Consider the following 24,205-nt stretch of genomic DNA (forward strand, 5'->3'; position numbering starts at 1 on the left):
GGGGCATAGGTCAATTTGAAAACAGTTAGGTCAGCCACAACCTTTAGTGAAAACATTACACCTAAGGTGTCATGACACCTAAAGCTCTGAGCAGATAGTGATCTTTTCTCTCTCCCCTCCTTCCCCCTCCAAAAAAAAGGAGGGAGGGAGGGAGGGAGGGAGGGAGAGGGAGAGGGAGAAAACACACCCACAAAGGCCGTAACATTTAAGCTGGCCATGTGTGGGACTGTTACTCTAGTGAATAAGCAGTTTCTGGAATAAAAAGGTACAAATTACATAAAGGTCAACCCTGCAAGGAGTTGCATGCTGTGGCTCAGACATGGGAAAGCCATTCAGCACGTACCAGCACATGAACAGCTGTAGTGAAATCGAAGGAACCTACTCTGGTTATTCCGTTCTGACAGATCGCAGCATTAGCTAACCCCAGAGTTTTACGTTCAGAAACTTAACCAACAAAACACAAGTCTATTACCTGCACAGTTAAGTATACAGCTCTCTTAGTCTTGGTTTCTGCAGGCTAGTAATTCTTTTTTTTTTTTTCCTGAGTACTAACATTACTGCTCTATACCTTTTCCATACAAAAGGTAAATACCCAGTTGTGGCATTGCTTTCATTTATGTCTGCAAGCAGTAAGGAGCATCCAAAGAAAAGATGCTAATAGCACAATGAATTCCCTGAAAACCATGATATAGCTGTAGCTTGTCTCCATAATACTGACATTGTATTACCTCTTCTTTAAACCTACTGCAGTTAAACCCAAGATCACGCACACTTGATCAGACTCCTACTGTCATTAACGTCAACTAGGAGAAAAGTCAGGACATTTGGGGTATCGGAAAAAAAAACCTAGGCACTCAAGCTGAGAAAAGCTTCGCTAATACCAGCTTTTCCCATCCACACAAGACAGGCTCTTTAGTAACCCTCATCACTTCCTTGTACACTTACTTTCTTGAAAGTGCCACAATCTCAACAGCATGGCATGGGATTTAGCTCCAGGGACAGAGAAGGTGAGAAGAGAAGGTGCTTTTAGGCCTACCCCAAAATATGAAAAGGCCAGGAGAGCTAAACCCTGCCTCTTATGAGTCTAGGAAATCACATTTGTAAACTGTTTTATTCCCTCCTTGCATTACAGAGGAGCATTTTTTGCAGAGAGCGAAATAATTGCAGACAATCTAAATGGCTTTTGGATCAGACCCTTAGTTTCTGAGAAACAAACACACTTGTCTCAGCCTATTTAGGAGAGCAGAACCCAAAAATCAATGAATGAGAAGAGACACTCAGGCCTTCCTAAAGCATAGTCTAGTACAAGACCTGATGTAATGTTCATGTTGCATACAGAGACAGTAACTTTCCCAACAAAGCTACAAGGAAAACAAGAAGGGGGACAACCCAATTCTGGGATGTACTGTAGACAGCATCTAAGGCCCCCGTTATCAAACTCTGCCTCAAAGCTGAACTGTATCTTACTATGCACAGCATGAAATGGAAGTGGTTTACCTGAGTTGTAGGCCAGGTCACATGCTCTAGACCCAAGTTTCACACTGCACTGACAAAGGTTTTCAGACACTCTAAATATATCACAGATTTCAGCTCTCATTTTCAGAGCTGCACTTGCGCTTTCTTCCCTTACTGATGGGCCAAGCTCACACGGCTCTGCGCACCTGAATACCTCAAGGCAGCATAACAACTGCTCAGCAGCTTGTGGATGGGCAGACAGGCTTCTAAACCAGTTAGGCACTCAATTTATTTTTAAATTTTCTTTTTTCCTTCTCCCCACCCCCACTTTCCCTTTTCAGAAGAGTTGTTTTTCTCCCTTTAAGAGTGAAGGGTGAAAGGGAAGTCATGCATGCAAACATGTAGCAGCTAAGTGTGTGTGATTCCCCGTGGCAGCCCTGTCAGGAACTCACCATCTTTATGTACGAGATGTCACTCTGGGGAAGGTTCTTACACCTGTACTGAGCCCCTTCAAAATTCAAAAACATGGCATATTCATTGCACATCAAACTCCTTTCTCTTTCCTTTTAAATCCTCATTCTTGTCCTTCGTAACAGGAGGCCAAGATAAAAGCAGGCCTGGTCTTCTATAACACCACACACACAAGATTTGGGGGAAAAAGTCAAAGCCCTGCATCAAAGCCTATCACATCTCACCGAACTCACAAAGCACAGCTTAACGTGAAAATATCTCCAGCTTCACCTCATGAGCTGTCAAATTCACTATTGGTACTGAGGGATATTTCCTGATCTGGCAAGGAGATTATTCCTGGGAGCTCTGAATCACCAACAAAGTTTTAAACAGGGAAGCACAAGTAATCTGTCAGCTCCCTTTAAGTATTCTTAGTTATGACTCAGCTGCGCAAAATACTTGGAGGACTGAGCACAAGGTTCTGTGTTTTGAAGTCTGGCAACAACAAACAGGATATTGATGCTTCTAAGCTCTGAAGAAAAAGTCCCAAATTACTGTTTACCTTTGCAAGACTTCAGCAGAAGCAGAGCGTTGCGTGAAGCAGGTGGGAACATGCTCAGGAACGTACTTCTGAGTTCCACGGAACACGCAAGACTGCAAAAGTAATTAATTCTCGTTACCACGTCACTGATGAGATACAAGCATAGCAGGTGGATTTCAGACCAGACAGCTTCTGCTACCTACAGAGCATGGAGGCAGCAGTCCATGCAGCACTGCAGCCCCTGAGAGTGGCAACTGTGCCTAATGCTTACTTAGGCCCTGGCTCCCTTCCTCTCTCACAGGATGCAGGCACAGTTTACCTTTCAGAAAACTTACTCATTCTCCTGACTTCTGTATGGGATTTATCCATGACAATCACTCTTTGTTGGCAGGTCCCTCAATACTGCACTCTTGTGCCAAATCTCAGAATTACCCCAACTTTTATTGCAGCTAAGAGAAGCAGAGAATCTGGGCTGGAAGGCAATGAAACCTGAACTTTGGAGGAAGCAAGAAAGGTTTCACTTGTAAGAAGCACCACTTTGATAGGAAACTTGGAATATTTGCAAAAGCTTTGCACTTCTCAGACAGAATAGGCATACAGAAAAAAAACAGACATATCCTCTCTTATTTCTTCATTTGCAACTCAAAAGCTCCACAATTCTGGTTCCCCATGCCCTTCTGTGGTAGAAACAAACAAATACAGCTACTGAAAACTGTGCTGGCAGAATACTGGATGTATGAACATGGATTTTTATTCCTGAAAAAACTGTGGAAGGGATCTATTTGTGTGCAATTCACAGCTGGAACTCCCACCGCTCAGGCACTCAGCACTTCCCAGCTTGATTGCTGCAACTCCCCCTCTCACCCCAGGTTGCCCTCTCCAACCCATATGGACAAGTGCAGCCAACAACTTCCTCAGGCTCTCTGCCCAGATCATTTCTCCTCCCTTCCCTTTCTCAACTGTCTTCTCCTCCTGCACTGTACTACAATCATACATCTTGTTCTAAACCTCAGGACCAAGCACAACTTTACTTCCCCCAAACTATCTTCTATCTCATCCCACCTCTTCCTCCTTAAAGTCAAATGTCTTCTTCTGTCTTGGGGAAGAGAGATGTACACATTTTTAGAGCTTATGCACAATAAATTTCCTTTTAACAGCTTATTAAAATTATATCCTATTGTTCATAAAGCAGGTAACAATTTTGGTAATAATCTTACTGCGCTATCTCCAGTATTTCCTCTCTCAAGTTTTCAAAGGGACTTAAGGGGGAGGAGAGAAGATGATGCTTCCTTCAATATCCATGCAAGTTTTGCATCTTCAGGGTTGAAGTAATCCCATGGTCTGAAAAAGGGTCTGTTCTAATTTAGGTAGGGTCTGAAAAAAGGTCTGTTCTAATTTAGGTAAGTGATTTCAACTTCCTTTTCATCACATGCTTCCAGAAACAGAGACACAAATTCCTGCAGAATTGGTTATAAAAAGAAAAAGGAGGTGCCAGCAGCACTGTGAGAAGTTCAGTTCCTTGCCCCTGCACGTCTTACTACGTTGTTACGTTATGCTTACATTCACTTCTCAGACCTAGCCTGCTCTGACCCTGTAAAGGGATCAGAAGATGCAAACCAAGAAATTCCTGTGGCTCTTAGGTGGGTCAGCTGAAAGCCAGGAGGGAGGTGGGCACAAGTCTTCATAGAAAAATCACACCATAGAGAGCAGCTGCTACAGGAAGCTCGATTCCAGCTCCAAGACACACAGTCGTTAAAGACTCCTTCAAGATAGCGATAATCCCCCACCAACACCATCAGAGCAAACAGCAGATACCCACACACACTCAGATGTCTTGCATCTCAGTGGATCTCCTAGAAAGGGAGATGACTCCTGCTCAGCTCTCCCACTTGTTCCTCCCACAACAACAACAACAACAAAAAAAAAAAAAAAAAAAAAAAAAAAAGAGGGAGAAAAGAAGAAGAAAATCTTGACTACCTTCCCCCAGGTTTTCCTATGACCTGATCACACAGCCGGAGCACCTGACCTGGTGGCTCAATGCACTGTCTGTGAGCTCTCCAGTTTGGAGTGGCTTTGTCACGTGGACATCCCCAAACATCTCAGAGGCAGACCCACCACTGGGGAGAAGGGGTGCCCTCAGTCACCTCCACCAAGCCGCGGGCCAGGAACATGGCTGGGAGGCAGCAGCTCCAACCTGAGCATGCCTCGGGGATCTCTGATAAATCACCTGAGGTCTCTTTCCTGAGATAAACCCCAAGCTCCTCACCTGCAAGCTTCTCTGCAGAGGATGCTTGGCCTGAACCCTCCACAGGTCCTTTGTGACAGATCTCTGCAGCACAGCTCAGGGAGGCTTTCAGCCGCGTTCCGAAGTACCTGCTGCTTTTAAGTCAGCCACTGATATTCACTCAGATTCTCTCTGATATTCTGTAGCCACATTAATAAAGGCCTTGTCAGACTGTAAATCAGAACCCATCAGTTTCTGTGTATAATAGCCTACAAAACTCAGATGTAGTTTCAACTTTTTATTTGTGCAAAGCTGAGAATAACCTTGGAAAGTTTTAAATCAAAGAAAATAAGATTATATTTTCTACACATAAAAAACCCACCTCATAATATGATGAGAAAATCGGGGAGGGGGGAGGAAACAGACCATCTGGAGATGATAATAAATCTCACAATAGGCAGCATTCCCAGAATCAAAGACAGAACTTCATTATATTAGGAGAGATGACTAATTAACTTGTGAGGAAGACCTGGTGATTCATGCGCTCCAATGGAGTTTGAGAGTTCAGTCATCTTCATCAGTGTCATCAGATCATTGTCCCCTCAAAAATTATAGCTTATTCCCTATTCTGTAGCTCAGGAAAGCATGATAGACTAATTGGGTACTTAAACAGGGTAACGACAATTTTAATGAGGAATTTTGTATTTTTATGTGCCCAAATAGGTCATTTTTTTTTAGATAGTTACGGAAAATCTTTTCAAGTTAGTAACATTCACTTTTGCAGAGACCAAATGTAAATCTGATTAAAGTCAGCTTTTATTTATTTTTAATGAGACAAGTTCGCAGGTCCTCACACTGTTAACACTGAGAAATTCCTAACTTCACCTTACTGTTAATGCAAAGATAACTGATTATACCATAGCCCAGGGGTAAGGTAAAATGAATTCTCCTTTCCCATGATTTAAATTACAGCTTCCCGAGGCAGGGTCTCATTTTGTTCTGTGGTTTTATGGGATAGTGAGGGTATGATTTATGAACAAAGATGCAAACGCTAAAGCATTTCAAAATAATAAGATATAGTTAAACACTGTGGGTTTTCACATATCTCAAACACCCCGAGGAAACTTTTTTTTTAAAGGCAAAAGCTCCTCAGTGAAGGGAGGCAATCGAGCTCTTAGACAGACAGACAAATCCAGCCCTTGCTGTGGTTCAGCACTTATCCTGCAACTCTTTACGATCATGCAACACCGTTTAACAACATAAAACACCTTAAGAAATAAAATAGGAAGATTTTTGGCTTATATTCACTACCCGCATTCAAATGGAAAGTCCTTGGCTATATTTAAAAGAATGACATGTTTTGGTGGATGTCAACTTGTCCCTCCATTTGTCTTCTCCAACCTCTATCCTCCAGGGTTCCAAAACTTTCTGCATATAGCAAATTTTCAGCAGTAGAAATCTCTGCTTGAATTATTAAAACTAGTAGAATGAACATAAGGAGTTGCAGAAAGAAATCAGGTACCTTATATGCAAAACTGCTATTTCTTTCTAAGAATCTTCTATGCTTAACTAAAATTAAAGGGGGAAAGGAGAGGAAAATACACCTGGACACCCTTAGCACACAGAAGGCAGCTCTGGAAAATCTGAGCAAGGAATGCCCATAAGGAAGGGCTGCTGTGAGGAACGTCTCCCTCCCCACCTCAAACCACTCCACCCTCCTACCCCTGCTGGAGAAGAATGCCAGGAGAGGCGTTTTCTACCTCACATTGCCAGTTAGCGTGGTTTTTGGCTAACCGAGACCTCCAGGCTACCTTTACAAAGAGGAGGAAGAAAGACAAAGCAATTTGTTTTCACAAAGAAGCTATTAGAGAGGGGGGAAAAAACCCATCAACCCACAAACAAAAAAACTGTAAGACAGCTAATGAGATTCCCAAACTGAGAGGAAACGAAGTAGTACAACATGTTGGCGTGGTTTCTAATTCTAGTCCTGCAACAGATGTTACAGACATTACAAATTTTAAGTGCTTCTATTTAATATAATTCTTTTCCCTTGTCAAAATGACTAAAATATCTACATACACAAAATCAAGAATAAGCCCAAAAGAGAAAGGCCCTAACAAGCAACTGTTAGCAAGTGACAGATTGCTTGATGAGGGGACAGTAAAGTCTGTTAGTTGGCATGCAAGCAGAAGGCTTTATTTACTGCTGCAATTTTTTCTTCCAGTACACTGTCCCAGCAGATTTATAGTTTCTGATTTTCTTGCAAAAGCCTTTAAACGTACATACAAAAAGTCAAAGCCTGTGGTCTGAAAAAATTGTAAGCATTGCTTAAAAATAAAAGCGAAGTGATGAAAGTCCAGACAAAAACTTCATGCATAGCTCTTGTATGTATCTAGGATGAATGATTAGCTCAAAGGCATTATTCACCCTTACAACAGCAGAGGGCTGATGAAATACAAAATAAAGAGCAGTATTTCAGAAAGATACATACACACACACACACACACACACACACAGATAGATAGACAGACAGACAGAGTGGCAAGGTGAATCCTCTCTAGACTTTGCAAGGAATTGCATGAACAGTATCTGCAAAACTTAGCTGCCAGGCTAACCTACATCTCTGTGGGAGGATACTGTTGTGCCAGGATCCGTGCCCCAGCTGCTCCCTTCAGGCCAGTGTTCAGACCCTCCTGTATTTCTGCGAAACAACTAAACGGAGCTTATTTGAGCTACGTCAGAAGACTAGATTTGCCCTCAGAATGGGCAATCATATAGCTTTGAGTTCTTTGCAGTTTTCCCCAACTTAATCTCCACTAAAACGAGGGAAACTCTGCCTGTCTCCGGCAACCTTGCAGTGCAGAATGCAACTCTCTCCCCACCTTCGCAGTTACCAACGCCAAACACTGCAGTCTCAGAGCAGAGTGTCCATTAATGACCTCAGGAATCCAGTACTACACAACAGGGCTTGGATTTAACACTTGGAGCAAGATAAAAGGTCTGGTCATGTATCAGGCTGGTAAAATTTAACAGCCTACAAGAAAATGTGGCTAATTGGGAGCAGTTTATAAGTTCCCATCCAGAATCAAAATATTTCAGATTAAGGAAACACCAGAAAACATGTTCAGTAGTAACAGGTATTGATGCAGGCTGTTACATTATGCAAAACATCTGACCATTTATTAATTTGGCTGCAAGCTGCTGTACTGAAAACTACGTCTGGCAATAATAATGTGAGCCCAAAGAAAGGACTCTATGGGGAAGTTATTTACTCTCTCACAAAGCCAGATGATTTATACACATTGTCACTGCCTATGCCAGAAAATTGATGACTGATTACCATTTTAGTATCAGGTATCCAGGCTGAATTAACTAGATCAGGCCACATGGAAATATTTACTGCACAACTGAGTATAACATTTGGATTAAGTCAATAGAAGGAAGGAGCTTTTAATCTGAATCCAGTAACATCTAGAACATATTAAAGCAGCATGAATTAAATGTTTATTATTTATCATTATTACTCATTTATTAGTCAAACATCTGGATTCCACAACTATAGCCTGACAGAATGGTGTTGTTTGTGGGGAAGAGCAAAATAAGTATATAAATGAAATTTAGCTTGTTAAACATCTGTAAAACACTGCTGTCATTCATCTCTTTCTTAGCTCCTGGAAGATACTTATTCAACTTTTTCCTTGCATTGCTGGTTTTGTATTGATTCAACAGTTTCGGTGTCAGGCCAACACAGTTCTGCAACTCCCTGTGTAAGGAGCAGAAGATTGCTGCTTGAGATAGCCCTTATCCTTGATCATCAGGGTCAAAGCTCCCAGCCAACGGGACCGGGGAGCAGATGAGAGTCAGGGAGGGACAGCACAGCATTCTTTGCAGAGTGATAAAAGCTTCTGAGAACAGCATCATCAAGAAGAAAAACAATTAAAACCATGTGGCAGGGGGAGGAACACACACACACACACACACACACACACACACACACAAAAAAAACAAAACAAAAACAATACCTAGCAGTGCATCCAAATATGCTACAGTGAGAGTACAGTCTGAATGATATCAGTATGGACTATGGTCTGAATGATACCAACATGGACAGATAATTTATTAATTTCTTTTTTTTTTTTAAATAACACTTGTAATGTAAGAACCTGTGTGGTTTCTCTTCCAAGCTAGTTACTTCTGAGATTGGTTAGAGTGCAGAGCACTAGCAAGGCCTTCCTCGCTTGCAACCTCTAGCTGCTGTAACAGAGGAATGACAACAGTCTATTAAATACTGTGCAATTCACACTTATTTCATTGAGAGTTCTCCTTTTTAACATGAGGTTTACGAAATAATAATTACAGTAAAGTTTAAATTACTATACCATTAAAGGCTACAATATATATCTTTTGAATATACAGTACAAACAGGTTTCAGTTTCTTCTGCAGCCCAGAGGGTCTGAACTGATGTTCTTGGATCAGTCGCCAACATTTGCCATTGCACAAAGCCCAGACTTTTCATTTATCTGTATACAATTTCATTTACATTCCTACTGTAAGTGGCACTTCAGTAGGCTGTAACGAAGCGTTATGAACTACAAGGCTAGAAGCTCTCCTGAACTCTACCCGCTTATACAAATCGCATAGAAACATGCGGTCACCGTTAGATATGACTCTAACTACATAAGAATCTCCCCCACATCCCTGCTCTTTAACAAAGACCCTGCTCAGAGTTACATAGAGCCACATGTGAATCCACAAGAAGGAAAAAAAGGAAGTTGCACTAGCTAAAGATGGGCAGTCAGTGTGGGAAAACTCTGGAGGGAAAAGCAGACTAGCTCTGCTTCTAGGGACAGTGGCAAGAAAGATTTAAAGCGAAGAAAGAGATAAAATAGGTTTATGTGAGAGAGTGAGTGAATGTGTGTGAGAGAGAATGTAGCCATCTGAGGAGCTCATCTCCTCCTCCAACACAGTACAGTGAGGATCAGCTTCTCCCTTCAGGAAAGGCAGGCTCTCACCCAGGTCGGGGAGTAATGGCCAGGCACCAAAGGCACCTCCCAGTTAGCCTGAGGCAACACATCCCTCGGAGGCAGCGCTGAATAGTGTAAAATGACCAAATAGGAATGGGGTATCTGCCAACAGCCTGGACTCCACCATAAACAATCATCAGTGGGACCCAGCAGCAGGAAAATCCCTCAAGCAGCTCTTCTCTCATTAACTAATTTCCCTGCTTCTTCTAACCCTCCTTCAGCAACCATCTGCTCCTCTCCCCTTCCCACACCGGTGGTTCCTGCCAAGCACGAGGCCTTCCATCCATCTGCTCGCTAGCTCTCCTCCCTCCTCCACCGGGCGGCTGCCAGCACTGGCTGAGCGGCAGAGCCGCGGCAGGGAGAGGCCCCGCGCGAACGGGGCGCTCCGCCTGCAGGGGCTGGGCAGGGCCGGGAGCGCCTCCCTGCCGGCCCGGCACGAAGGGCAGCCGCCTGCTTTCGAGGAGTGACGCGGGACGCGGCACGGGGCACGCGGGGGAGCCGCGCGTGGGCCGCTCAGGCCTTTTAACCGAGGAAGGAGAGCCGGCAGCGACTCCTCCCCAGAGGATTTCCTGGAAGAGCTGGCAGCCCGGTGAAACTGCCCTCCAGGCACTGAGGCGATGAACAACGGGCCGCACCACGCCGCCGCCGGCGCCCCGGCTGACCGACGGGCTGCGTGGCGGCGGCGGGCTCCGCTCCTGGAGCCGCGCCGCGGAGCGGATCGCTCCCCGCAGCGCTCGGCCCTTCCCTCCCGCCCCCTCACGGCAACGGCCGCGCCCTCGCGCCCTCCCCCCGGCCAGCCCCTTCCCCCCAGAGCCCCCTTCCCCCGCCGGCTCTGCCCGGCCCTTACCGCAGCGAAGCAGCGCGGAGAAGCGGAGCGGCCGGGCTGGGGCTGCCCCCGCCGGTGCGGCGCAGAGCAGCAGAGCGCGGCTGTAGCTGCCGCCGCCGCCGCCATTTTAGGGGCCGAGGGCGGCGCGCGCGGGCTGCCGGCGGCAACCGGCTGAGACCGGATCGGAGCGGCTCGGGCCGGGCGGTGGCGCGCGCGCAGCCCGGCCGCAGGGGCCCGCGCGGCGCCGTGCGCGAGCGAGGGCGGTTGCGGCGGTTGCGGCGGTTGCTGGGCCGTGTCCGTGCCGGTGCCGGTGCCGCGCGCAGGCTGCTCGCGTGGCGCGGCGCGGGCGCGGCCGCTTGCTCTCCTGGGAGCCTTGCGCGGCCGGCGCGGGCCTTTCGACGCGCCCGAGCGCCGCGCTGAGCGCTCCCCTCGCTCGCCAGCTCGGAGCGCGTCCGTGCTGCTGCTTACGGCAGTCAGTTCGGTTCTGTAACGGTTCCACAGGCCCCGTTTGGTGACAGTGCTCTTGAATACGAAGCAAAGGATTTCCTGTTAACTGTTGTGCAATACGTGGTATGACACACATCGTTTACTGCCTGCAAATCTGTTCATTGGAAAAACAAAACTTAAGAGGACTGTACACTATTAAAAGTAACTAATTTTTAAAAGATAGAGTCTTGGAATGCTTTTTGTAATGTTGGCTCAAGTGTAGCAATAGGAGTAAACAGACACTGCAGTTTTTGCCAGAATATACCTGTTAGGAGTCTTTTTCATAGGAAAAAGTATTTTCCAACTTTCAGCGGTTTTCTCTCATGCAAAGTGCAAGATGTGTCATACCGAAACAGCGTCCGAAGGCCGATGCAAGGACAACACACAAATAACAGATGCTCAGTTTTAGGGTTTATTTCATCTGCTAACATTCATTCTTGACCTAGACAAAAACAATTAGATGGTTATTTTTTAATCCAAATTTTCTTGTGGAAGAAAAGAAAAAAACTTTTAACACTTTTTTTTTGTAAGATGCTATAAATAAATATATAAAGCTTTAAGTGTTACTTGGCTCAAGTTTGACAGTTTTGCTTTTTGTTGTTCCTAAGTTCCTGATGTGGGGAAAAGACGTGCAAACCATACGCGTTCAGCCCAGTGGAACGACTCCAGCCACGCTCGCTTTCAGAGAAGCTGAATCTGTTTGATCTACAATGTGGGGGGATGAAAGGAGGGTGGCAGAGACACTTCTGTTTTTTTTTTTTACCCTCAGTCACACAACCCCTGGAAGATAAGAACTGAGTTCCTTGGTATATAAAGCACACGAGGAGGGAGGGAGGGAGGGAGGGAGAAGGAAGACCTGCTTGCATTGCCCTTTCCCTTTCCTGGGCAGCTTGTGCAGCAAAGAGGAAAGAAGAGACAATATAAGCAAAGCCTCATACTAAAGCAAATGACAATGAAGAATAGAATCAGATACCAGTAAGGACTGGTGAAAAATCCTGTGGCTGTTGCATGTTTGCCTGGCAGACTACACACAAACACAGAGGAACTTTACATTGAGAGAGGGTAGGGATTTTTGTCCTTTTCTTACAAAAAAAAAAAGCTTAAGATGAAAAGGGGCAATAAAAATAAGTTAAATCATATTCCAATATGTACAAAACAAATCATGCTCAGTAAACCATTTGAATATAAAATTACTCATTATAGTACAACTCTCTCAATCCAGTCTGCAGAATAGACACCTGGGGAGAAATGGGGAGGGGGAATTGTGGAGCTTTTGGGGAGGAGAAAGATATTCGCAAATTACATTTTTTCTCAGCTTGTATGGTCAAAAATTACAGAGAAAAATATCACCTGCAGCTGGGTGATCAATACAGGCATTAATACCCAGGTGTTTATCAGGGCTGCATTCATTTTGGCAGAGCTCCTGTAGATGGGGCAAAACAAGCAGCCACCGATAGCTCTGACTGCGTGTGCAGATGCAAACGACACTGCTCGCTGGTTTACCTGGGACTACTGCTGACTGCTCTGTGCTTTAAAGGCCTGGCTCTATTGCTGATCAGGCAGTGAATCTTGCATTCACTTCTGCCACTGGAACACGCTATGCTGATACGACCAAAAACTCGAACAGAAAGGTAACACAGCAAGCCCTGGGACTTGCGTCCAGCCGATAATGTGGGTGGCATCCCAAGCTGTCGCCTCGGAAATACAGGTTTTAGCATAGCGTGCGTTGCAACACATACTGAGCACTACTCGTTTCTGTGACACTCGGAAAGCTCTACCGAATAGGAGGGTGTCTGAGTAGCTCAAAAATCATTAAGAGGCTGGATAAGCTTTTAACCCCAGGATATAAATTAGGTCAGGCCCTGTTCTATAATGACCTAAAATCATTACCATCTTTAGCTGTTCAGTGGTCTCTGTGAAGTGATTTGATGGGTTCAGGGTCACAAATCCTTTTCCTAACTGACCTGTGTCCATACCGCCGCTTCTGGTAGTCCTTCTGTCTTGCTCGTATTCTCAGCAGCTGGACTGCCCTTCTCACTCCTACAGGACATCCCTGTGAGAGAGGATTCAAAGGCTTGTTGGAACCTTTTTGGTGCTGCTTCTATTGCTGTTCCAGTTTGGCAAGCAAGTGAGGGACTCTGGAGTGCAAACCCATCAACCTAAGGTGTTCCCTGTTTACTCCAGTATGTTGAGCATGAGGGGAGAAATTCAAGCAAGCTAGAAATCCACACAGATCCTTTGCTGAGAATTTTTCCTCAATGACTTTGTACCCAGGAACAGCCTGGGTCCACAACCACGCCAGTCCACTGCTTTCTGTGACCAGGGTAGGGTACAAGGTGGCACCTGACAACCTGGCGAACATTTGCGTAGGTGACAGGTTCCTTCAGTGGAGCCAGGTGGGACAAGACAAACTAGCAACAAAAAGTGATTTTCAGTAACAACACCCAGCAAGCAATGAGCTTAACACTGTTGAGGTGACTAAAAGCAAAAAGATCTCCCTCCTCTTAGGCGTGCAAGGTGTTGTCTTTTTCACCTACCCAAAGCAGGTATGGGGTCCAGCTGGGAACTCTCCATGGACGGTGTCAGGTACACAAGTGTCAGCACGCCGTACGGCAGCACACACTCAGGCCCATCATTTTTGGCTGGGTACCAGACAACTGGCTCTCCAAAATGTGCACTTGCACTAATGTTACCAACTGTATAAACCCCTAGAAATACCTTGCACAGTCCCAGCTATTGTAAAGGCTTCTCATGGGATGTTCTGGGAACCAGAACAGAAAGACTGTGGGGACTGACAAGCATCGAAGTCTCACAGGGCCTGATAAAATCTGAATTCAAGGGGAACTATCTCAGCAACTTCAGTGAGAAGTCACAATCTTGTTCCTGCCTCACTTTACCTGTAACTCACATATCCTGACCTGGATCATGAAGCATCAAATGGCCCCATGAAGAAACACCTGATGTAGTGAAGAAGGTCTCGATGTATCTGGAAGTCTCAGGAAAGACATACTAGAAGAAAGGGGTATATATTTAAAAAGAATGTAGTATCTGGCTGCTACTTCCCCCGGAGTGCCTTAAAGCCATTGTTCTCCATTCATTTTAAAACTACACATACATTTTTCATGTTATTGTAGCATCAAATAATCAGTCCTAAAAAAAAGAAATGGTACCACTTCAAACTGTAGTACATATAAAATCACAATAAACTACATTCACATTATATTAAAAAAGTTCCCTTAACCCCACTAAAGGAAGAAGACAGTGCCAAGTATGTCCTGCAACCTGTGCTCTGGCACATCGCACTTAAAATAAATTAAAGTATGGCCTACAGCCTTAAACAGACCAGCACAGCAGCCAGGGTGAGTGATGGCTTTCGGGTCATCTCTCTCAGTTTCCTGTATTCATACTTAGAATTCAAAGTGACCTATACTTCTTATACCTTGCAGTACCTTTGCAGTGAGTAAATTTGTTATTCCCAATGTACAGGTGGAGAAACTTGAGGAATTTGCCAGGAGCAGGATTTGAATATAGAAATTTCTGCCTCAATGCTGAGCTGAGGTCCTTTTATGGGTTGAAGTGAAACTGTTAACAAGACTCTGCATTTTCATTTCATTTTCTTGTTACTGTAATATATTACAAAAGAAATGTTGGAAGAAGGTCTTCTACTGCCATGCTTCCAGGGTCAGAGGCTCCCTCTGATTTAGAGAACCCCGCAGACAGATCCATTAAAATCCAGCTGGTTACTTAGAGCCCATAATACAGAAACAACCCAGGCACATAAGGCCAAATTATGTTATCAATCCTGATTGTACACAGTCCTATTTATTGTCACCCGTTGGTAGATGAGAGCAGAATTTGACCTTCAGTGCAGAGTTGTTCTCAGAAGTCAGTACCAGCATATACAGTACTGCCTGAGCCCTCACAGCACGCCCTGCTCCGGAGCTGCTCCGATGCGCGCTTTGAACACGGATTAATTGTAGTAACCATTTGTGCATTATGGATCCATAACACAGAATGCACAGTGAAAAGCCTTTGGCTAAAGTAGGAAACTGTGCATATAAAACAGTTGCTTTTTACATCCCGTGTATTGGCTTTCTGGATAAATAGCCCGTAAAATTGCATTTTTTAAATATAAATGTTTTCTTTAGTTACAGCAACACATAAAAGTGCTGGGAACTAACAAACATAGCTCCTCCCAGTCCTGAAATACAGAGACGAACAAATGGATTTGTAATACCCTCTGCCCCGAAGCCAACATCTGAAAATTACTTCATTTTGCTTCCCACTTTTCAGCTAGGAGCAAACGCTTACAGCCAAGTTACACACCTCTGGAAAGAGGGGCCAGTTTTTGACAGAAACACTGACAGACCCTTAAGGACCACACCACCACCAGGAAATACTGGTAACAGCCTAATACAGGGGTAACAATATCTGGCTGTGCTTGAAGATGAGCATGTGCTTATGCCCTTTGCAGCACCAGGCTGCAGACCTCATCAAAATCCAGCTGAAATCAATAGGAAATGCATCTTTCGACTTCGGTAGATTTGGATTAGGGTAACAGCGTTGCATTTTAATTCAGTGTGCTGTTTGTATTTTGTTTTGAAGTTTTTAGTTATCTTCACTCTTTTGGAGAAGAACATCTCCAAATGCAAGGTGTAGCCCCCACAGCGTATATGGAAGAAACAAGGCAGCTCCTGCATTTAGGGCGGCCAGCTCCTTTGCAAAACTTGTTCTCAATTTGAAACTGCTGGAAACAGTGTAGAGAGGGCGAGAGCGAATTAAAACACAAAACAAGTGGATCGGTGGATCTACGTGATAAGAAAGAGAGGCTGTGTAAAAATGACTGCTGAAGCAGAGTATATTGTTTCTCCGTCTCTCCTCCTGTGATTTCAATGCCATATTTGATCTGCAGTTAACATGGCCTTTAAAAATCAGATCATATTCCATCTGATTCACACTTTACTCTAAACAATAGCTGGTTCAGGCCTTAGAGGCGGAGTAGTGATGGAGTGAGACACGAAGCAGGCAAAAACTGCCTCATTTCCATGCCTCTAGCTGAATAAAGAAGTGCTTGCAATGGCAAGAAAATAAGCCATACTTTAATTTGGTGAATGGGAAGAGGAATTAGAGAAGGCATTGTTGTTCCATGACTCAAAAGTCAATAAACAGAACCTGGTTAGACTGTCATCGCATCGGAGGATTAAACTTACACGAGTCCCTAAAAATGGCATTAAAAGAGAGAGAGTTCTGCTTTGAAAGTGGTCTGAGACTAAGCAAACATTTTCCATGTTTCCATTCTCCTTTCCAGTTTTATGAACCCAGCTTGTTCATCTAAAGGAAGAGCTGCGGAACAGGCATTCTGCCGAAAGACAATGTTCACAGTCTCATAATTTATTCAGACCCACAGTCAGAAATGTTTACAGCTCTGGAATAAAGCCCCATCCTGTTTCCATTGAAATCAGTTCTACTGACTTCACTGGAACTAGGCTGATACCCATTCTTTCTTGATAAAAACAAGTAAAACTAACTTAAAAATGCAGATATGGGTACATATACATTTTTGTTGTAATCACCTATTTTATATAGCAATGAACAAAACAAAATCACCCCTTTATCGCGTCGCCATTAATGACTGAGCATTTGCAGAGTCTTCCTGGAACAGGTCCTGCAGATGTATGAGGAACTATTGCTATTTAACTTGCTCTCCCTTGTTTAATATGTAGGATAGGGTTTTGCATGGGCTGTTAACACATTATACTGATGAAGGCATGAACTGCAGCTGTGTGGGGTGACGAATGGCATGTCTGAGCCTATGTGGAATTAGGTTGGCTTTTAACTTGTTTTGGGACCTGCCTGTGAAACAAATCTGGGGAGCTTTGTGCATGAATTCCCTATTATTTTTATGGTGAAGTTGCTTATGTATATTTGATACCAGTGCAATGTATCAAAACCACTGTGCTAAGTACATCTCCCAGGCCACAGTCAATTTGCTTTAATGTTTCTCATCCTCTGATGTTTTTCTTCTTTTATTTTTATGATGCTCTACTTTCTGGCAGTGGCTGCCAGCTGAAACTGAGCAACTACCCTTGTGCTTAGATCACAGCCTGAGAGGATAGCACATCCTCAACTTAGTCACTGTTACCATTTACTTTCAAACAGTACAATTTCCATCCCACCTCCAAAAATATCCACAGAAGAAAACCTCCCTTTTCTTTTTTCTTTTTCTTTCTTTTTTTTTTTTTTTAATTTTGCATCTTCATATCATTATGCTTAGGGGATAAACAGATATAAAAAAAATCCTACTTCTGTCAATTTATGTCTGAATCGGGAGGATAAGAAACGTTCTTTTGTATTTGGCCTTAAGAGTTGGTAACTGCATTTGTGCATTTTTTACTTCTGCATCATAATGTTGACCCTTTTCTATTTTTATGTATTTATTTATTTTTTTAAGAATCTCATCGGTCTTGTAAGAAACAGTAAAAAGACCCTATGCTTAAGGAAGCAATCTATCTTCTGTTTTACAGACGTGCTTTTAAATAAAATATTTTTTGTTGTTGTTTTTTTTTAATTTTACTTCCATGATCTTTTATATGGAAACTCTAGAATCTCATCAATATAAAAGTCTGCCTAGGCTACCACTTCTCTATAATATGGCTCATGTAGTCCTCAGTGGGCAAGCGTCCTTGCTCTTCGGTCTCTTCCTTGGGAAGTGCTTCATTGGACCGGTGAAGAAGCCTCTCTTCCCGATTCTTTATCCTCTGCTCCATCCTCTCCAGCTGCCGTTTGTACTGGTAGCGCTGTTGGAAGAGGTCCTTTGCATAGTCATAGAGCTGCATGTCCAAGTCATTGAGCTCCTCAATCCTCCGTATGGTGTCATTATCCACCTCCACCCCACCTGCCCGTGTACTGTTGTACTGCATAAAGGGCCTGATGAATTTCAGATTAAAAGTTCTCTCAAACAGGTACTGAGTCTTTCTCTGGAACTCCGTCAGGCCGAAGAAGGCCATGTCTTTGAGGTTCTTTTTTGCGCTCTCTAGCAGGATCTGTGCTCGCTTGTTCTCAGGGATGAAAGACATGTTATAGCAGCCCACTAAGCTCAAGTCAGCCAACATCCTCACTTGGCGGTTGTTGGCCAAATTATATGGGCAATCCATGAACTCCTGCAGCGTGCAGCCTGACCAGTCTGTGCCTTCATAGCATGAAGGCAGCTCTTCAGGAGTTGGTGTCCTGCCATCACACATGTGCAAGGATGTCTTCCACGTAGCCCCTCGTTGGACGTGACGCCATTCGCTGAGGTAACGAGATACGGGGTCTCTCAGCAGCGTGATATAGTAAAATTTTCTACAAGAAGAAGAGAAAAAAATAAATATTCTGCTAGCAACAAGAAAGATACTTGGCAAGCTGAGATCTGCAGAAGGCACCAAAAGGACAAGGGTAAATCAACATTGCAGCATCCATTTCCCTGTACTCTTGGATTATTTTCTTCTTGGGATCTCTAATACTAAGTAGTTTGTGCAACGTTTGACCCATGTTTCTCTTTCTCATTGCCCACCATTCTTGTTGTGCCAGGTAGTAACTCTTTCATCAGGACATCATTTTCTAGGAACAGGCTACAATGTCAGAACAAGTCCTTCATATTCAACTGATCTACCTGTTTCACAGAGCAGCTTTGGCTTTAGGGACTGCCCGGCCTTTCACACTACCATGCACCTTCTGAGTGAGCCCAGACTTGCTCTGCAGGACTGGCCAACGTTGCTGAGCTGGCCTTATCACTTTTACTTCACGCTCGTGTTGACTAGGCCACCTGCAGCTCGACTGATCTGGCTGCAGAGCGGAAACCTGGGAGTCTGTACTGAGTAGCAGCACACCAATAGAGTAACAACATAGCACCAGACAGAGCCAAACTGAAATCAGGAATGCAATATGCTTTCTAGAAAGCGAATACGTGAGCTGATCAGTAGCAATAGTTTGTTCTTATTTCAGCTGATGCACGATCAATTCAGACAAAAACACTTCTCACATATGAGACTGAAAAGAGTGAAAAAGGAAGACCATCAGGAGCAACATAGAGTGGCGTAGGACATTCTTGCTGCTCCAGGTGTAATGAAGTGCACTACAATACGAGCAGACCCTTGAACTGAAAGTATGTGAGCCGTCTCGTACAACGAGTCCCTCCAGCCTTGGCCCACAATGAGCCTGGGATAAAGTTCTGGGGCTGAGAAGAGTGGCAGCCTCTAACAGCTCTCTCCAGACAACTAGAAGGGAACGGGCCTTTTTCTTTCATTACCTTCCAATAGCTTAGCACTGCAGAGTCTCAGAGCGTTTCTAGAACAAGGAAATACCTTCTCTAGTTGCTAAAGTAGGCAGGGAATTAAATCCACATGTGCTGCAAGCGCATGGGGCTGCATGACCTTGCACACGAACAGGAGCACCTTGTTTTGGTAGGGTAACACGCACAAACGTAGGCTCCGCGAGATACTTCATCTAGGGGTGACGGTGGAAACATTTTCCCATCAAAAATGCATCTTTGCCATGGCTTGCTGCTCTGCCAGGGAGGCTTGAGGGAGCTAAATGTGATGGCCATTATGAGGGTACTACAGACTTTTTAGAGGAAATAAAAAAGTCAAATAAAAAAAAAACTTGCTTTGGCTAAAATTAATGCACCTATATTTTCCTAACACCTTCAATATTATTTTTCCTAGTGGTCACTTAAATTACTGCAACAAGACCAGAGTAACTGAGTGAAAAAAAAAAAAAAAAAAGAAAAAAAAAGAAATTCAGTAAATTGCCCAGGAAGTCTGATTTTAAGGAATGTCTGCTTCCCAATTTGCTACTAATTTGCTGAAAGGTTGTTCCAAAGCAGTAAGTTTTGGCCTCTCCATCACTGGCAGGAGGTGTCACTTCAGGCTTTAACTCTCCTGCTTTCTGCCTTTGTATCTAGGCCTGGTAAAAACATTTGCCATTTGGGGGAACTTCTCAATCTCTCCATAGCAGGAGTATCACACTAGTTACTGCCTGCCTAGTAACTCTGGCTAGTGTATTGTCTGTGTAAGGGAGAGAGGAGGAAGGAGGGGAGCAGAGAAAGAAACACCTCCCTTAAATTTACCTCTTTTTCCTTCATTTACATTGCAGCCTGTAATAATGACTCAGTTACCCAGACTGAGATGCAGCTATGATTTATACAGACAGTCCTAAGAAACCTCTAACAGATGGAGATAAAATATGACAGTTGAAGGAACAGGAAAGCAATGACGAATGCCAGATGTTCAAGTGACAGGTGCTGACGGTAAACACTACCAACATTTTTGGACCTGTGAACTATAGTGGTCATTTTATTTAGATCAATGTAATCCAAAGGTTATATATTTTTTTCCTGAAACACCTTCAAACCACAAATTTATGTGGCTTAGAGAAGCATCTAGAAATTTCACCCAAAACCAGGGACTCATTGGCCAGGCATCCAAAGACAGGTCATTCCTATTCAGTCTTGTAGCCTACACAGACACAGACAGAGAAAGAAAGAATTGAAATCTGCATTTTACAGACAGGGGAACCAGAAATACTAAATAATGTGCACAAAATCAAAGGGATGTCTGTGGCAGAGCTGGGACTAATCTCACTGGTGTCAGCCTGAGTCCAGTCCATCTTTTCTCTCTCTCTCTTTGCACTTCAGGAGTCTATTAGTAAATCTGATTAATAAATAGTATGTGAAGCTTCCAGGGTTCATTGAAACAGACACAGCTTCAACAGGACATGGATTGAAACAAGGCTGAGAGCAAGAATCTCTTTCTTCACACCTGCACTATAAAAATGTTTATTTTATTTGAGGTGATGCACCAGCAAATATTTTACCACAGGTGATTTCTCTCTAAGATTCATCTTAGTGGGTGAAAAGCATGGTAAAATAGATTGCATTTTAAAAAATTATACTGCATTTGATGTGCACTTTCCAGCTCTATATAATAGAAAAGCGCTCGAAAGAGGGGAGCTGGCACCCTGACATGGAAACAAGATGTGTCTTTGGAAACTGCCATACTGGCAGCAGAACCAGGCTCTGCTGCCCCAAAAGCGCATAAATTAAAAAATACACAGAAAGGGACTGAGATACAGATGAATAGTTTAAACTGCTGAGCAGAGATGCCCCACTGATTACTGAAATTTATGCTGCCAAACTGTATGTAGCTCTCCAGAAGGATATTGTTTTCAGAGGTGGAGAACCACTCAGCTTGAGGGGAAGTAAGCAGTGCATCATTTGGTACACCGGAGCCTCAGGAACCAGAAAGATGCCAATTTGATAGTAGGTAACAACCACGGATGTATTCACCTAAGATACTCCTTATGATATCTAAATTGGAGTTTTATCTGAAAAGTCTGCAATCTCAAAACTTGGGATTACATTTAATTTCAAATAAAAGTTAGATATCTATCTAAAGCAGCATCCATTAGCAGCATCATTCCTAACATAGTGAGTCAGAAAGTTGGGGGAACTTTGCATCCATGTGGCTGAGAACGTAGGCAGTGCCACTTGTCAGCAATAGCTCGATATTTATGAGGAACCACATGACTAGTAAGTTCTCTTTTGTCATCAGAGATAAAATAAACCCATTAAATACAGCAGCTGTGAGTGCCCTTCCTTTCAGCATGGTGCCCCAGACAGCTACTTAACTCAAGTATTCCTAAGGGCTCATTTCAGAAGCGTGGTCTTCTCCTAACCCAGATGGTTCCACTCAATGCTGCCTCATAAAAAGCCCAGACAACCCCACTTTGGTCATGCAATGCCAAGTCTCACTGGCCTTCCTGGAGTTAACAAGCTCAAGCAAGAAAATTTACTTTATTTAGTAAATTATCTGTTTTCTTTTTCTTCCCATGTGAAGCTGGGCAGAACAGCATTACTGCTCTTACAAGCTCCCCTTCCACATATCCATTAGGGGGCCTGTGACTCCTGGGAGGACAAATTAAAGCACAAGCCAAAGTTGCATCTCTGCCTCTCCTTGCACTATCTCCCTGGCAGTCCCAAGGTGAAAATTCACCAGAAGTCCCCAAGGCATACCCTGCTTTGTGTGCAAGCTACATGATTTTGTCTGAGGAAAGAATCACTAGCATATTTATTAAACAGAGCAAAATGAAATAACGGTTTTGATAGGCAACTCTGGTTTAGAATTGAAGATTCAGAGAAAAAAAAACCCGACAATATTAGAAACAAAGGACAGTCTTGTGGTTGTAGTATGTGAAATGAAAATGAATCCAGGGAGCCTGAGCTTTAATCATCTCTTCTGTCGAAGTCACCCCGTGTGTCCCTGCGCCTCTATTTCCCATCTGTGAAGGGCTGACAATGTTTCCCTTGTCTATTCCGGCAAGTCCAAACCTCACATATTTTGGAGCAGGAACGATCTCCTCCAATGGTTAGGTGAAGTCCCTACGATAACATGGACTGAATCAGGGGACAACAGTTCACTTAAGGCACATTCGCACGATACAGAGGAGTCGGTGGCAATGCTGGCCTACAGAATTCCCGCCCTGGACCCCTCATTCCCATTCTCACATACTACTAGCATGACGCATCCTTCGCCTTGCCAGTACAATTTGCTGCAGGGCTATACTACAAATGCTGTCACTGAGCAGATCTGGGTTAAAAATAACTCATTCTTGCAGACCTAAGTGAGTGTCTGAAGCCCCCCCTTTAGTAATACTCTGCTCTAATCCTTGTCAAGTAGGTTCCTCAACTAATGAAGGGGAAATGAAACCCTTCTTCCTCTAAAAGACAAATTCCCTTCTCTTTTGCTAATTACCAGTCAAAGTAATGCTGATAAAGTGACAGATTCTAAATATGATGCTATTTTCTCTTTTCAGTTCATTTTCATCTGTTCTCTCCTACATTCCTATTTCATCCACCCTTCTGACTTCCCACTACTGGTCTCTAAAATCTGCTAAGAACTGCTTACTTGGCTGTGAAAGCCCCTATTCACTGCTGTGATTAACTGCTTCCTTTCCACGCAGCTAAAAACACATTTTTAAAAAATTTCTACAGGTTCTTCACTGAACTTTCAAGTGTCCCTCAAAGGAAAAGGAAAATCTGCAACAGGTCCTTCTTCACTACTTTGGTGGCCTTCTATCAGATAAATATCAAAATAATGATAGCCACTTCCAATCACACTTGCTTTATCTTGCTTGCCAGGAGGGAGAAGGAAAAGGAAACTGTATAGGTCAGCCTCAACCATATAATCCCAATCTGTCAAAGCAACATGCCCTAAGGCTACAATTTCTCCACTGCTAAAAAAAAAGGGAAAGGAGCAAAAAATTCATCTATGTCCTTGTTTAATTAACTGGACTGAATAGGGTGTGTACCAGCTCGCAGGACTGAAAAAAACCTTCTCTTTTCTTTAAAAGAAGGACTGACATGGAATTTGTGGCTGATTTAAGGCCTCTTTGTAAGCCAAGTCCGTGCATTATGCACACCTCAAACCGTTTTTTAAGAGTCCTTCCATCAGTTCCTATCTGCTCTCACTGTAAATAGCTTATCACTAAAACAACTCGTGAGTCTGCCTCTCCGGTCAAATGAAAATGTGCATCGACCCTGTTGTTAGTTTGCAAGGACAAAGGAAGAAACAGAGCAGTCGCTTTCCATACGGCAATGATTTAAGCACTCACCTTAAAAAGACAATTAAGGAGATTATAAAGTAGCTGCTATCTCCACTGAAAACGGACATCATCTCCTAAGGAAGCAGTTTCAGCATTGAGTTATAGGTAAATAATAAGTAAAGGCGAGTCGAGCTTCTATAATGATGGATGAGCTGAGAGTGTGGCAGAAAAAAAGTTAAGGAATTTATATTGTAATTATAAAATCATACTAGCTGTTACCTACAGATAGCAGATGCACAAACTTCTGATTTACCCTTCTACGTAGTGCCACAAAGTAACTTTCCGTTCGTGGGGGAACCATTGAGCTTAGGAACATTCTCTCCAGCCAAGGAAAGCACTTGATTCAGTGCAAGTTGCCTAGTGTCTTACAGCTTATTAACTGCCAGTACACGAAAATCTCTACTTACCGCTTTTAAAGCCCAGATTTGGGAAGACTCCACCTACTTCCATTTTTATTCTACAGTCAGATTTGCTGCATAACCATACGCACTCCCAGTTAAAGATTGGAATTTAATATATGTACAATGATTACTTCCTTTGGTAGCAAATAGCCCTCATT

General features: G+C 43.6%; 1 protein-coding gene across 1 annotated transcript in view; it reads right to left on the reverse strand.

Annotated features, from left to right (window-relative positions):
• Positions 1-16,089: 16,089 nt before the first annotated feature.
• Positions 16,090-24,205, reverse strand: part of HS6ST1 (heparan sulfate 6-O-sulfotransferase 1) — a 187,429-nt gene continuing 179,313 nt past the window's right edge. Inside the window, exon 2 of the mRNA XM_085307951.1 lies at positions 16,090-18,348. Coding sequence (XP_085164077.1) covers positions 17,640-18,348 — 709 coding nt within the window. The 3' untranslated portion in view covers positions 16,090-17,639. The remainder of the gene's footprint in view (positions 18,349-24,205) is intronic.

The sequence above is a fragment of the Rhea americana genome, unplaced genomic scaffold (genome assembly GCF_003343005.1).
Source record: "Rhea americana isolate MKP2758 unplaced genomic scaffold, rheAme1 scaffold_269, whole genome shotgun sequence".
NCBI lineage: Eukaryota > Metazoa > Chordata > Aves > Rheiformes > Rheidae > Rhea > Rhea americana.